A 16,248-nucleotide genomic window follows, 5' to 3' on the forward strand; every position below is an offset into this window, starting at 1 on the left:
AGGCTTCAAATCTCTGATTTCCTCTGCTGGCACCAGCCAGAGAACATGCCCAGATTTTATGGTAAGGTCAGGCCCACCTGCATTATCTATCTATCTTAAAGTCAAGTTAAGGTGACATAACATAACCTAATCGCAAGAGTAGGAATCTTCTATTATATTCACAGTCTTGGGAATTATGCATGGCACATACAGATTGAAAGGCAGGAAATGTGGAATGCCATTCTAGAAGTTTGCCCAAAACGGGTAGGACTGCTGCTTCTCCCATCGGCACCCCTGGGGATGCCTTAGAGCAATTCTTTCAGCTGGTCCTCTCTCCCCTAGTCTAGATCTCTAACTTCAGGTGACCTTTGTAAAGAGAGGTTGACGGGACAGTGTCTGTGTGCTTGATGTGGCACCACAGAATTGTGACCAGAGACTTCCCAGTGGAGCTCAGCTGCTCTAATACTTAGTAAGTTGCACCAACTAATACACAGTTTTTTTTTTTTTTTTAAGATGGAGTCTCACTCTAACCCCAGGCTGGAGTACAGTGGCATGATCTTGGCTCACTGCAACTTCCACCTCCTGGGTTAAAGTGATTCTCCTGCCTCAGCCTCCTGAGTAGCTGGGATTACAGGTGTGCACCATCATGCCAGCGAATTTTTGTGTTTTTAGTAGAGACTTGGTTTCACCATGTTGGCCAGGATGGTCTCGATCTCTTGACCTCGTGATCCACCTGCCTCGGCCTCCCGGAGCGCTGGGATTACAGGTGTGAGCCACCGCGCCTGGCCCAGTTATTCTTATTAGAAGGGGAACACCTGGTAGATGAGTGACCTGCCCAACTTGCTTGGTCAAGCAAAGTCTTATGCCTATCCCATGGGGACATCACCTGAGGATGATTATTGGATGGTTACCTCAATGTACCACCTATCCTTTAAAGATGGGAAAGCCTGTAGGACTTTCCTGCTGCTCTGCCCCTGCTCTTTGTCTTCCCTGACAGTCCGATGCTGTCTATGGGGATACCATTCATTTATTCATTCATGTGCAGAAGAAAATATCAGTTGAGCACCTATGATAAGCACGTGCCAGTAAATGCACAAACATTATTTCTGTAGCAGCTGGATTATTACAGTAGCATTCAGATTGGTCTTCCTGCTTCTACCCTTGCCTTTCTGTAGTCTATTTCCTGCACACATGCCTGATGATCCTTTTAAAAAATTTACATAATGCCATTCTTCTGGTCAAAACCCTCTAATGGCTTTCTAGCTCTGTTACAGTAAAAGGTAGAGTCCTCACCATGGTCTATAAGGCTGAACTATCTGGCCCCCTGCAGCTCCTCTGACCTCATCTCCTATGCATTTCTCTCTCCTACTCTGCTCCAGCCACACCGGATTGCTTGGTTCCTCCTCAGGCCACGTATTCCTACGTCATGACCTCTGCATATGCCAATCTAGACCGCAATCCCCATGACACCGGCAGGACTTGCTTCTTCAGCTCCCTGCTCAGTTGCTGTATTCTCAGTAATATCTTCCCCGACCACCTTCTATGGAGTAGCACATCCACTTCCCTTTTCATTTCCCATCCTTTTATTTTTCCTGCATGGCCTTACCACTCTGTGACATTTTATTTATGTACTTGTGTATCTGTTTGTGTCTCCCACCAGAATATAAGCTATACCAGCACAGAGACTGTCTCTTCTTTGCTGCTGTATCTCCAGAATGTACAACATTTCCTGGCAGAGTGATGGATGCATGTGCTATAAGTACCATGCTATATTCTGGGTATAGATGAATAGCGCAAAATTCTTTAGATTAGATTTTTTTTTTTTTATTTTTTTGAGGTGGAGTCTCCACTCTGTTCCTCAGGCTGGAGTGCAGTGGTGAGATCTCGGCTCACTGCAACTTCTGCCTCCTGGGTTCGAATGATTCTCCTGCCTCAGCCTCTCAAGTAGCTGGGATTACAGGTGGCCACCACCACACCTGGCTAATTTTTGTATTTTTAGTAGAGAAGGGGTTTCACTTTGTTGGCCAGGCCAGTCTGGAACTCCAGACCTCAAGCGATCTGCCCGCCTTGGCCTCCCAAAGTGCTGGGATTACAGGCATGAGCTACTGCACCCAGCCTAGATTCTTGCTTTTGGAGGAATTCGTAACTGGGTGGCAGAAGAGGTAGATGCCAGCAATCGGGGGCTGCTGTAAGGGAAGGCCAAGGAAGCAGGGCCTGGGCCTGGAGAATCACAAAAGGCTTGGGAAGCAGTAACAGTTGAGCCCATTCTGGAGGATGAGTAAGGGGTGACTGGGGAGAGTGGGAGGGGAGGCCTCTTATACCCCCTCTCACTTCCCCTTGTCCCTCTGCTTCAGTCATGGTGGCTGGTGGCTGTCTTTGATCCCCACTGGCTAGGGGTGGATGTGTTGCCCGGATCATGTGCTTCTTCAGAGTCAATTACTGAGGCTGGGAAGACAGAATGATCTCATTGACCAGGCTTGGGTCATGTATTCCCCTTGGAGAATGAGAAGAGGAGGGAGGTTCACTCCTTTCAATCACAGAGCCTGGGAGAAAAGGGGTTCCTAAAAGGAGAATTTAGCTGCTATTTCCATACAGTAAAATGAACAGTGGGCTGACCAAACAACACAACGGTCTCTCTTCCCACTTTGTTGTTTTCACATCCATACTTTTTATTTGTTCTGTTTTCAGTTTTCCTGTACTTAGGAAACCGTATCCTAAATATGCCAGAACTCTCATTCTGTGTCCAGCCAGGAAGATGCCACCGGATGCCAGTAGCAGTTGGGCGTGGGGGACAACCAGGCATGCGCTGCAGGAAGGGGTGGGGTGAGGGTGTAGAGTCATCTCTGCTTCTGTCCTACTGGGTTACTGGCAGGATAGAACATTGTTCTGCACAGGGATTAGAACTCAGGGTATGAATGGCTCAGACGTTAGGTACAGACTGCATTAAACACTCATTCTATACCCACAGCTGACAAGACAACCAGCTTACAATAAAGTATTATTAGCCTTTGACTTGTCTGTAAGAAGGAAATACCTTGTTTAACCACATGAAACCTTTTGCATTACTTCCCAAGTGTTCCTTTAACAGTTTGATGACCATTCATCCTGGTTTGCTTGGGATTGAGGGGCTTTCTAAGACACAGAATTTGCAGTTTAAAAATTAGGACAGTTCTGGGAAAAGGGTAGATATGAAAACAAAATAAACAGTGTTTTTTGGACTTTAGGGTATTTTATAACCATAGAGACTGTAGAGTTGTACCTACAAACTGCTTTAATAAAGAACTGCACTGCATCCTGTCAAAAGTGAGGCTGCACCCAGGTGTTGCAGGAAGAAATCATTGGAATCACTTGTTTCTTAGGTAATTCTACCTTGTGTGTTAGCTCAGGCTACCATAACAGAGTACCACAGATGGGTGGCTTAAACAAACAAACAAACAAACAAAAACAAAAACAAAAAAAATTTACTTCTTGCAACTCTGGAGGCTGAAGTTTAAGATCAGGGTGGCAACATGATTGGGTTCTTAGGGAAGGCCCTCATCTTGGTTGACAGAGAGCAGTCTTCTTGCATCTTCACATGGCAGAGAGCAGAAAGCAAGTTTCTCCTTTTTGTAAGGGCACTAATCACATTCATGAGGGCTCCACCCTCATGACCTGATTACCTAATTGCTTCCCTAAGGCCCCACACTTTAATACCTTCACCTTGTGGGTTAGAATTTCAACAATAAGAACTTTGGGGAGACACAAACATTCGTCCATTGGATGTTGATAAGAAGCAAAAGTTGGATTCAGTATGGTACAGTACTTTAAGATCTCATTTATTTTAAAATTTGTTTCCATTTATGTCATCTTCTTTTGCTGTTAATCTCTAAGGGATATAAGCTATTTAATTTGTTGTTATTGTTGCCCAATAACGCATACAGGAAACTGTAGAAATTAAGCATCAAATCGATGAATTTTCTAACATGAAGATATCCATGTAACCAACATCCAAATAATTCATTTTCCCTGGATAAAGAACACTCATCTATGAAGTCTTTTTTTCTGTTTTGTGAGACATCGATTCACTACATATGGAGTCCATGTATCTTTGAGCTATTTAAACTGATGCCAGAATTCCAGGCACAGCATCAAAACAAAATAACCCAACTTAAGGAGAGCCTTGCAAATCCAAACTGCTTTTCAGTGATGGAAAATGCCATATGATTAACACTTAAAATTAATATTTTTGATACAAGAGATATACTCTTTCTTTTTCCTTTTTTTTTTTTGGAAGCTCCTCCTATGGATTTACCTTACTATATCAGCTTTTCATTGTATTCAATATGCATGGAGTGCAAAATAAATCAAGGTGGAAGACCCTACATTACCAGCTGGGATAATAAATAGTATAGTGTTACAATAATATAGCATTACAAGTGTTGCAGAAATGGTGATGACAGCTGTATTTTACAAATCCGACTTTTTTTTTTTTAGATAATCATTGGACTGGTATAAGTCTCAGGCTAAAGGGAAACCAGGAGGTCCACGTGTGGGCAGAAATCAATTAAGTTGAACACTCACTGAATTGCTTTCTCAGCCAGGATGGGGAATGACTGACCACAAATTAAGCTGTACACATATTAGACTGAAAGAGTTTACAGGTAAAAGTGGCCCAAGGCCACTGCCACGTCATTCGTTGGCTGGAACGCTTGCAGTGGTAAAGTAAGACGGAGAAGCTATTTAATTCTTTGCAAGAGACCTTTATACACTTCGGTGTGAAGGTAAAGAGGGAAAACTAGGCTTCCCATGCATGGCTGAGGACGGGAAGTCTGCCTACACCAGTGGTTCTCAACCCTAGCGCACTTCAGGAACTTCCTGGAGTTTAGAAAGAAGAAAAAGAATACAGATGCTCAGGACTCGCCCAAGACCAATGACTCATGTTAAACAAGATATATGGGAGGTCATTGTTTTGGACTGGCCCTAGCAGACTAGACCAAACCAGAATCGAGTCACTTGTGCCAAGTGCCATGTAACCAAACTGAACTTTGAAACAGGCCAGTTTTCCCAAAAACCAGGAGATTTTAATCAACCTGAGTCAGTACAATAACGAAGTCCAATCTGTTTTAACCCTATAAGGAAAGTAACTTTGAAATACCCACTCGTTGTTGTTTTTTTCTTCAGCCTTTTTTTGCCCATAAAGCCAGCCTCCTCTGCGCAGCTTACTGGAACACTCTACTTGCTTTAATGGAATGATTTATTTCCGATTCTAGATCCTAAATATAAGCCAATTAGATCTTTAAACTAAACTTGTAATTTTGTCAGAAGACATCCCTTGTTACTGCAGGTGAAACCCAGGCATCAGAACAAGTTTAAAACTCCCCAGCTGATTCTATTCTGCAGGAATGGCTGAGAACAAGGTTGGAGTCATTAACATGGCATCCCCCTTTGAGGAATGCTTCCAGGTCACAAACCTTCTACAAAAGGGCTGTCCCCGCAGCCTTGGGCAATTTCAGCTCCTAGGTCCGGAGGCAAGGGGCAGAACCTGGGTGATGGCGCTCACTTGAAGCAGCAACAGTTTAATAACTGACGTTCTCACGCACTTATCTCTGCAAATACCCCACAAAAGCCCGGAACCCAGGATGAAACTTAGAGACCGCACAACCCGCTCCGCTTTTAGGAACTGCCGCCGCAGAGGCAGAAACGCCGAGGGTTGAGTACGCAGGCGCGGATCGAGGACATGGTAGAAGGCGCATGCGTGGTCTTGAGGGCGGTGCTTCCGGTCGAAGTACCGCTTGGGGACTGGGCTGCGACACGCGGTGGGCGGGTCCTGAATCGCGACCCTAGTCCGGACCTGAGCTGAGTAGCGACCCCAACCCGGACTGGTACCCTGACCGCAACCCCTACCCCCGCCCCCGCATGGCCCGGCACGTGTTCCTAACAGGGCCCCCAGGTAACCCTGCGGGGATACCCACCTCCGAGAGGCCGAGGGGGTGGGGGCGCGCGGGCTGGGGGCGACCCTGTGCTGTCGGGGACGGACCCCGGCTCCAGGGCTCCGGCCTCTGAAGTTCCCAATTTAAATGGCGGGCTTGGTAGTCTGAAGAGTTTGTACTACTTCCTGGAAAACGTGATTTAAAAGACGTAGGGCCTAAAGGATTAGAACACACTTGTGAGGGGTCCTAGGCCGGCTTCTTGATGAAGGGCTGAAACCGCAGGGGCCAGCGGCAGCGGTAACTCCTTACTTTAGTGTTGACGTTGTGGTCTGCACAAATGGTATTTCAAGAGATTTGCAGCAACCGTGAGGTGAAGTGGAGATGTCTGATTTCTATTGGTAGTCACAGGTACTTCCTTCCTGAGGGTCTTTGCTACATTCATCGTGCAAAAACATGGTAAATTTTAGTTGGAGGAGAGCAAAGCTGAAGTTGTAACCTTTCTTTCCCATCTGAGTTCATCCCCCCACCCCCATCCCCGTCTCCATCCCCACGAATTCCCACCACAGCTGAGGCCACAGGTGGAGAAGCTTTGGTACCTACAGGAGCCCTTCTTAGACACTCTTGCTTATTCCTGTCGCTGTCCCCTCCTGACATCTGTCAGATCCCTCAACCCTGTGGCCTGTGGAGTTCTCATCTGAGAAGTGGGATAGCGTTGAGGTCAGACGAGAGGTGTAGGAGGAGATGCTTTTAAATCAAGGCGCGACCCATTTATCAAGCATTACTAAAAAGGACAGGTAGGATGGTGGTGGTCGCATCAGATAGGCTAAAAACAAGAAAGACGTGCTAAGAGTGGAGAGAGTGATTTCAGCTGCTTTTTAAGGCAAATCTAATTTTGAAGTTTATTGTGGGTTCAGGTATCAAAGGCTGTAACCCTGGATCTAGAATTCTCTTTCACTTTATTTTAATGATTATGTTTAGCCGTAAGTAGCAAAGACTACAGCTAATATTGCAGACTTTGGAATTTTATCAGGCATTGGATGGGGGAGATGGGGAGCAGAGGGTGAGGAGGAGGAGGAGGGTGGTTTGAGAAATGCCTGCTATCCAAACTCACTCCTAAGTACTGCAAAGAACTATTTTCTGAAAGTTGGTTTGTCGGTCCTTTATTTGAAACTTGGAATGCAGTTTGATACTTAGCAGGTTGACCTCAAGGCATCTGTGTGTTTTATAATGGAGGTGTCCTCTTACCGTGATTGTATTGGTGGTGGTTCTTGTTTCTGCTTTCTTTATCAAAGTCTTATCTACACGTAGTTGAAAGACTCAGATTCTACAGTGTAGCTCTCTTAAACCTGTCCTCGAATTCACACACCTTTGTCTTTTCTCCTCCTCTTCTTAATGTAGTTACAATGTAACTTATATTAGTCAATGTTTATAGTATTATGGCCATGTAAAGATAATCACAACAGAGCCACATAATAATCTATCGTTTATTTTCCATTTATTTATTTATTTTAGAGACAGGATCTTGCTCTATCACTCAGGCTGGAGTGCAGTGAAACAATTATAGCTCACTGCATTCTCAAACTCCCTAGGCTTAAGTGGTCCTCGCGCTTCAACCTCCTGAATAGCTGGGACTAGAAGCGCATGTCACCACACCCAGGTAATTTTTGGTTTTTTGTAGAGACCTGTCTCTTGTTATGTTGCCCAGGCTGATCTCCAACTCCTACCCTCAAATGATCCTCCCACCTGGGACTCCCAAAATACTGGGATTATAAGTGTGAGCCACCTTACCCATCTTTCTTTTCCTTCTTACTGAGACAGGGTCTCTCTCTGTTGCCCAGGTTGGAGTGCAGTGACACAATCTTGGCTCACTGCAGCCTCCACCTCCCAGACTCAAACCATCTTCCCGCCTCAGCCTTCGTAGTAGCTAGTACTACAGGCATGCACCACCATGCCCTCAAATTTTTCTTTTTTTCTTTTCCTTTTACACACAACATTTTTTCCCCATTAGGAGTTATTGTCTGGTATTTTTATTTGCCTAGTTTCTTTCTGCCTTCTCAACATGTTCAGGTAAAGTCTCCTCGCAAAGAGGTCACTTTTTGTTGCATATCCTCTTAGTGTCCCTGGCACTTAACATTTTTTCCGATTTCCAACTGTCTGTACCTGTGACTCATCTTGGAGGGCTTTCTCTGGTCCCTGGAGCCCAGTTGGCCTGCACACAGAGCAGGCCAGAAGAGCCAGGGAATTCCTGTGCCCTGGGATTAGCCTTCAACCGGTGATTGGTGAAAGTTAGTTGATAAATTCCCTACTTCCTCACTCCTCAGACAGGATAACTGAGCCACTTGCCCTGACTTGTCCCTTAGGATTCCCCAGTGGGATGAAGCTCCAGCTGCCCCCAGTGGAACTTGCTTGATAGTGCACCTCATGCTGGTGTCCTTCCCTTCCCTTTCTGAATTTCTTCCCTACCAGTTCATCATGTTGTCACAGCCTAGGTTAAACTACCTGCACTTGAATCTTTATCTGAGGATTTGCTTAGGGGAGAACCAGAACCAAAATAATTCCAGAGCTTTCAGATCTGTTTGTGCCTGGTATACAGCTACCATCTCGAGGTCTCCTGAAGCAGAGATCATTTCTTATCCAGACAGCACTGGGGTAGCAGCTTAATTAATGAAGAAAAAATTAACTGAAAGAAGATTCCTAGAGCTGAAGAAGCCGAAAGGGACTTTGCCCTAATGCTTCCTATTTATTGGTGTACTATGTTCTACACAACATACAGTCCCCAGAGTATACCCTTTGTGAACAGGAATAGTTACCATTGCTCCATTTTACCTTTTTCAAAATATAAACAGCGTTTTTTGTTAGGATAAGAGTAAGAACCATTCAGGATAAGAATTAAAAAAAAAAAAGTTTTAAGGAAGAAAGTGACAATCACAGGGAATTTCAACATACAGAAATGAACGTTGTAAATCTTTGTTCTGTATTCTTGATATTTTTTTTTTCTGTAGACACATACGTACTTGACCATTTTTTAAAAAAACATAATGGAATGGTTTCTGCTATTAACCTGCTTTTTTCATATATTATTTTCATACACTGTGGTCTATTTTCCATGCTAATAAATACACATAAGCGGTATATTTTTTAATGGCTGCATGGTATTCCTGTGTATTTATGTGCTATTGTATGCGTGGTGCCATGAGTTAACATTCTCTTACTAATCAACATTTAGGTTGTTTTCAGTGTTATGCTATTACAAAGAACGTTGCAGTGAATGTCCTATTTCACATATTTTGTACTGCTGATGTTGTTCCCTGAGGATGAATTCCTGGTCATGAACTGCAGGGTGCTGTGGTAGGCACATTGAAATTGCCCTTCAGAAAAGGAGTACCAGCTTACACATTCAGCAGTGCCATTACTTGCATGAAACAGATTCTTCAGTGACTTTCCTAAGGCAGTTGTTACTGAGGGCCAGGGCTGGATTAGAATTTCATCATTTTATGTTCTCCACAGTTCTACCAGCCGCATGCTCACTGTGGCTCACTGTAGCCAGAATCCTCTTGGGTTGCTGTTCACGTTCCAGAAAGCCAGGTGCCATTATTTTAATGTGAAGTGTGAAGATAGATACATTAAATAAGAATAATGGATCATATTTTATGTCAAGGAGGTTTAAAAGAGTGGGTAGTCTTAGAAATAGCATGATTTGCAACTCTGTAGTATCTCAAAATAGCTCCCTTGCAGACATGCTAGGAGTTTTCTCTCTCTTTCCGTTGTAGGGTAGTCATGATGCCATTTACTTAAATCCATATTGGGAGCAAGACTCATATTTTAAAAAGTCATGGTGACAGGTAAAGGCCCATGTTGAAAGGTATGGTCCTTATGAGGGGTATAGCCTTGGGTAAAATACCTAACCACTGTGTGCCTCAGTTTCTTCATCTGTAAAATATGCATAAACATGGTAATTGCCTCCGAGGATGGTTGCGAGGACTTAACCAAGAAAATGCTTCCGAAGTGTGCTCAAGAAAATGCTTCCGAAGTGTGCTAGAACAGTGTCTGGCCCCATAATGTCAGTGATTAGTATTACTGTATTCGGTAGCACCTGTTGGTGCTTATAAACCCATGAGTTCATCAGAGTAGTCAGCTGGCCAGGCTGGATGGAAAGGAAGGATCAAGGTGGGGAGGATAAGGGGGCGGAGGTGCATAGGTTCAAATTGGGGAAGGTGTGGGGGATAAAGGTGAAGAAATGCTTACAGACCCTGGAAAAGATGATGTTGGAAGGAGTTGCCAACCTGATAGGCTTGCTGTTATGAAAAAGTTTGAAAGTGACCATTAACAGGGATGCTAATGGTATTTAAGAGACACATTTTCAGGAGTTACAGCAATGTAAGTCCAAGGAGGAACAAATTGATTTTCCCACTGTTAAGTGTAGGTCCATTTGTAATCTCTTGAAAGCTGAAATCTTAAATTCCCAGCCCCTGACTCAAGTGTGACCAGTGTTACTTCCCGGGCAGAAAAATGGAAACTGTAAACCATTTCACAGGATGCAAATGGCACGTGAGAATGTCATCAGGAACCACTCAGTTGATTCTGGGATTGTGTATGTGACAAAATTAACAGTGTTTCACAATTTAAAAATAAACCTCAAGATATCATCCTTGTTTTTATTATGCTTGTTTCTACTTGAAATTAAGCATTTTTAACACCTGGAGCAATCAAAATTAAATTGAAGTTCATATTCATAAATCCACTTACAGCCCATTTCTCTACCCACCGTAATTGCTGTCTCAGAGTCCGCAAGGGCTGTGTGTTCTCTAGTAAGGGAATGTTTCCTAATGGGCTTTTCTTCTTTTTTTTTTTTTATTTTAGGGGTTGGAAAAACAACATTGATCCAGAAAGCCAGTGAGGTTTTAAAATCCTCTGGTGTGCCTGTCGATGGATTTTATACGGAAGAAGTCAGACAGGGAGGGAGAAGAATAGGATTCGATGTCGTCACGCTGTCCGGCACCCGGGGGCCTTTATCGAGAGTTGGGTACTGATTTTTCATTTCTGTGGTGTTTTATTATCTAACCTCCCCTTTCCATCTGTGCTTTGGGAGCTTTTCAACAAGAGCTAAATTCACCGAAAGCAGATACTCTGTTGGGTCCTTGGATGCCTATCTGCTTTCCCTTTAGACTGAGAGTTTCTCCCTGGGCACAGGGTTGAGCCCAATGATCTCATCTATCCTCAAGAATCTTGGGCCTTTAGGGATTTCTCAGAGACAGAAAACAGAATGAAACCATCACATGAAAAACGTATAAGAAAGTGATATTTTACTTAAAACTTATTCACCAAGTCATAAACTCCTCTCACTTTATAATTCTTAGTCCTGTTTCTGGTGCCACTTTTCGAAGACTTGATGTAGTAGCTGCTTGGACCTTAAGAGAGAGCCCTGCCGTAACTGCAAGGCCCATTGTTGGAGGTGTGGACACTTAGGGTAGCTCTGTTCAAAGCAGAGAAAACCTGATCAGCTTTGCAGACTGTTGGAAACAGGCTCCCCCAAATCTGGCCATAAACTGGCCCCAAAACTGGCCATAAACAAAATCTCTGCAGCACTGTGACATGTTCATGATGGCCATGACGCCCACGCTGGAAGGTTGTGGGTTTACCAGAATGAGGGCAAGGAACACCTGACCCATCCAGAGCGGAAAACCCCTTAAAGGCGTTCTTAAACCCCAAACAATAGCATGAGCGATCTGTGTCTTAAGGACATGCTCCTGCTGCAGATAACTAGCCAGAGCCCATCCTTTTATTTTGGCCCATCCCTTTATTTCCCATAGGGAATACTTTTAGTTAATCTATAATCTATAGAAACAATGCTTATCACTGACTTGCTGTTAATAAATATGTGGGTAAATCTCTGTTCGAGGCTCTCAGCTCTGAAGGCTGTGAGACCCCTGATTTCCCACTCCCCACCTCTATATTTCTGTGTGTGTTTAATTCCTCTAGCACCGCTGGGTTAGGGTCTCCCCAACCGAGCTGGTCTCGGCAGCAGACCACCGCATTTTGTGTTTTTCATTTTTAAGGATGATTTAGCGTATGTGGAATGCCAGAGGCTCAGTGGAGCAGCTAAAAACCAGAAATCAATACAGGAGTTTTTCGACAAAGAACACAATGTCTTTTCCTTCAGGTTGGAGCCTCCACCTGGAAAACGTGAATGCCGAGTTGGGCAGTATGTGGTTGACATGACTTCTTTTGAGCAGTTGGCACTCCCCGTCTTGAGGAATGTGAGTACGTGGTTTCTGCTTTTTGAACCCATCTGCTCCTAGTGCATTGTGGGAGTTGCTGGCCATGGAAACAGAATGCCTTTTGCTCTTAAAGGTCCCGGTTTTGCATTTTACAGTTGCAAAGTCATCAGGTGATTGAGTCTTAATAAGGATAAACAACATAATTTGCTATCACTCTGAGCTACAAGTAAATTCCTATAAGTGCAGTACATATAAATATTTTATTTTGGAAAGGCTCTTAATGCCCAGGTACCAATTCCCAAAGATAGGTCTTTCCTCTGTCTTCTCACAGTCATATCTTAACCTGGTTTCATAGCACAACAAACATTTAGGAAGAGAAAATGTCATTATATGAACATAATAGCCAGTTGTTATTGAATGCCTGCCAAGTACTGTAAGCAGTTAACACATTATATTATTATATTACCTTTTTCAAAAAAGAAAAACACTATTGACATCTTACGGCTTCTTTCTTTCTACTTGGAATGCCTTTTATTTCATTCGCTTGCCTAATTACCCTGGCTAGAGCCTCCAGTCCAACACTGAATAAAAGTGGTGAGAGTAGACATCCTTGTCCTACTCCTAATCTTAGAAAGTATTTAGTCTTTCACCATTATGTATGATGTTAACTATGTCTTATTTGTATAGAGTTTACTCAGGCATATTTTGTTGAGGATTTCTGCATCTTTATTCACAAAAGTTGTGGTCTGTAGCTTTCTTTTCTTGGGATATTGTTGGTTAGTTTTGGTATCAGGTTTGTACTGGTCTCATGGAGTTAGGAAGTGTTTCCTTCTCTTCTAATTTTTGGAAGAGTTTGTGGATGATTGGTATTGATTTTTCTTTGAATGATTGATAGAATTCACTAGAGAAGCCATGTGGGCTAGGTTTTTCTTGGTGAGAAGCTTTTAAATTACCAATTCAATCTCTTCCTATAGGTCTGTTGATTTTGTATTTTTTGTTGATCAGTTGTGGTAATTTGTACCTTTTAGTAATTTGTCCATTTCATCTGAAGTATCTAAGTTGTTGACATACAGTTGTTCATAGATTCACCCATGCTTTTTATTTGGTAAGATTGGTGGTATTGTCACTTCTTTCATCCTTTATTTTAGTTATTTAAATCTTCTATTTTTTTCTTGGTCAGTCTAAAAGTTTGTCAATTTAGATGATCTTTTCAAATAACCAACTTTTGTTTTATGATGTATTGTTTTATGTATCTATTTATCAGATATTTATCAAGTACTCCATATACAGTCATGAACAAAACAGACATGTTTTCTACTCTCTCAAAACTGTCTAGTGGGAAAGGCAGACACTCAGTAAATTTATACTTGTCATTGTCATTCATGCTGTGAAGGAAAGAACAGGGTGCTGTGGGGAGGGACGGGAAGAACTGACTTTAGACCAAGGAACCAGAAAAGAGTTCTGAGAAGATGACATTTAAACAGAAAGGAACAGGTGAGAGGGCACTGGAGAGAGAGAGTTAGTGTCGGGGTATTCGTATGTGTCAGGGTGGGGAGCTCTAGGGAGAATATTCTGAATGGCAGGAACAGATGCATTAAGGCCTCGGAGCCCTGGAGCAGGAGCAGGTGAAGAAGGTGAGTTTGGTGAGGTGGGGGCCATGAGATGCAGGGCTCTGTGGACCATGTTAAGGGATGTGAGTGTCATTTAATCTATTATAGACTTACTACTTTGATTTGTGAAAATTAAATGATACAGACCTGTCTCAAAAACCAATTATAAACCATCCAGAGGTTTCTATGGCACCAAGAATAAAGTCCAAGGTCCTTTCAATGGCCTAGAAGACCCTGTAGCCCTGTGGTATCTGGCCTTTCTAACCTCTGACCTCATCTTGCCAATCCTCAGCCACACGGGTTCACTCAGACTTCCCACACATGCCAGCTGAGGCCCTTGGCACTTGCCGTATTTTTTGGTGAGCACACTATCTTCCCAGTTGTTTGCCTCTCTGCTCCTTGACATTCAGAGCTCAGCTGAAGTATGTAATGGTGATTGCCCAAAGGCTGCTGAAGATTTTAGCTATAGCCTCTGAGGATATCCTGTAATCTCAGAGGGCTGGTGGTATCTTATGGTCTGTTTCAGCAGGGGGTTGTGTTTCTTGGAATCCACCAAGTTCTCCTTTTCTTCCTATACCCTGTTTCCTCCTCCCACCTCCTTCTTCCCTAATTCCTTCCTCTTGGAACTTTCCCTCAGTTCCTGTGCTGGTGACTCTTGTGGCTGCTGTGTTGTGTGGGAGCAGAGAACATGATACTTTTCTTTTTAGTTGTTTTCCCGTCACATACATTCCTCTCTACTTAAATGTTCAAAAGGCAAGTGAAATACTTCAAATGAAATACCAAGTGAAGATTCTGCTTTTAGGAGCTGACTGGGTCAATACAAAGAATTTTTTACTTACCCTGCTCAGGCAGAGTAGACCAAATCCTGGGAGAAGCGTTTGCACAGGTGTTTAGTGTCTAGCTGCGAGATTATATAAGAGATCATATGCTGACCAGATCAGAGCATGAATCTGTTTTTTAATTAAAAAATAAAGAAATACAGACTTCTCCCAACTTTTAATATTCTGATTGCCAAATGCAGACGTGTACATTCCATGTAGAAAAAGTTCCTGGCAGGGGATTTGATATGGTTTGGCTCTGTGTCCCCACCCAAATCTCATCTTGATTTGTAATTCCCATATGTGAAAGGAGGGACCTTGTAGGAGGTGATTAGATTATGGGGGGGATTTCCCCTGTGTTGTTCTCCTGATAATGAGGGAGTTCTCATGAGATCCAGTGGTTTTAAAAGTGGTGGTTTCCCCCGCACTCCCTCTCTCTCCTGCTGCCATGTGAAGAATATCCTTGCTTTCCCTCCGCCTTCCACCATGATTGTAAGTTTCCTGAGGCGTCCCCAACCATGGGGAACTGTGAGTCAATTATACCTCTTTTGTTTATAAATTATCCAGTCTCAGGTAGTTATAGCAGTGTGAAAATGGACTAATACAGGATTCTTACCCAGTCAGGGTCATGGATTTCTTTTCTGGAGCAGAAATTTTTCTCCCGTCTTATATATTTTATGGGAATGAAGAAAGGAATAGGAATTAGTGTTTTATCTTTATACTAAAGAAAAAAATGAAAAGAATATCAGTTAAAATAATTAGGCAACAAAACTGGGGAGTATAAACAGACCATTTTTGACACTGGCAATGAAAACAACCAAGTAAACTGGAAATGTTAGAAACCCTTTATAAAGGGACACAGTGTTCATAGTGCTGGGATCTATGAAAACACAAATTCCAATAATAGATATCCATTGTGTGTAAGAAGTGTCACTATGTATGAGTGAAAGATAGTTTGAGGGGTGTGTGTGTGTGTGTGTGTGTGTGTGTGTGTGTGTGTTTTAATGCTACAAAAAATAAGAAAACAGTACTTCTCTAATTAGATCAAGCAGGGCTATGCCTGTTTGCAGATGGGGAAGTAAGGATGTGGCTAGGACTGGTTGCAGCGGCTCATGCCTGTAATCCCAGCTCTTTGGGAGTCTGAGGCGAGCAGATCACTTCAGGCCAGGAGTTTGAGACCAACCTGGCCAATATAGTGAAACCCAGTATCTACTAAAAACAAAAACAAAAACAAAAATCAGCTGGGTATGGTGGTACACGCCTGTAGTCCCAGCTACTCAGGAGGCTGAGGCAGGAGAATCGCTGGAACCCCGGAGGCAGAGGTTGCAGTGAACTAAGATGGCGCCATTGCATTCCAGCCTGGGTGACAGAATAAGACTCCACCTCAAAAAAAAAAAAAAACCGGGAGCTGAAGAGCAGCTCCAGGTGAGGGATAGGCTCGGGAGGCCCAGGCACAACCCAGGTCCACCTTGCAAAGCTGCTCTGGTTGTGTTTCTTTTTTCTTTTTCTTTTCTTTTCTGGTCTTTTTTTTTTTTTTTTAGACAGTCTTGCTCTGTTGCCCAGGCTAGAGTGCAGTGGCGCCATCTCAGCTCACTGCGACCTTCACATCCCGGGTTCAAGCGATTCTTGTGCCTCAGCCTCCTGAGTAGCTGGGATTACAGGCACCTGCCACTGTGCCCAGCTAATTTTTGTATTTTTAGTAGAGACAGGGTTT

At 43.3% G+C, this 16,248-nt stretch overlaps 1 protein-coding gene across 1 annotated transcript in view; it reads left to right on the forward strand.

Annotated features, from left to right (window-relative positions):
• The first annotated feature begins 5,702 nt into the window (after positions 1-5,702).
• NTPCR (nucleoside-triphosphatase, cancer-related) overlaps positions 5,703-16,248 on the forward strand; it is a 28,719-nt gene continuing 18,173 nt past the window's right edge. The window contains exons 1-3 of the mRNA XM_003893760.4: positions 5,703-5,908; positions 10,749-10,911; positions 12,049-12,145. Coding sequence (XP_003893809.3) covers positions 5,875-5,908; positions 10,749-10,911; positions 12,049-12,145 — 294 coding nt within the window. The 5' untranslated portion in view covers positions 5,703-5,874. The remainder of the gene's footprint in view (positions 5,909-10,748; positions 10,912-12,048; positions 12,146-16,248) is intronic.

Source organism: Papio anubis, chromosome 1 (genome assembly GCF_008728515.1).
Source record: "Papio anubis isolate 15944 chromosome 1, Panubis1.0, whole genome shotgun sequence".
Taxonomy (NCBI): domain Eukaryota; kingdom Metazoa; phylum Chordata; class Mammalia; order Primates; family Cercopithecidae; genus Papio; species Papio anubis.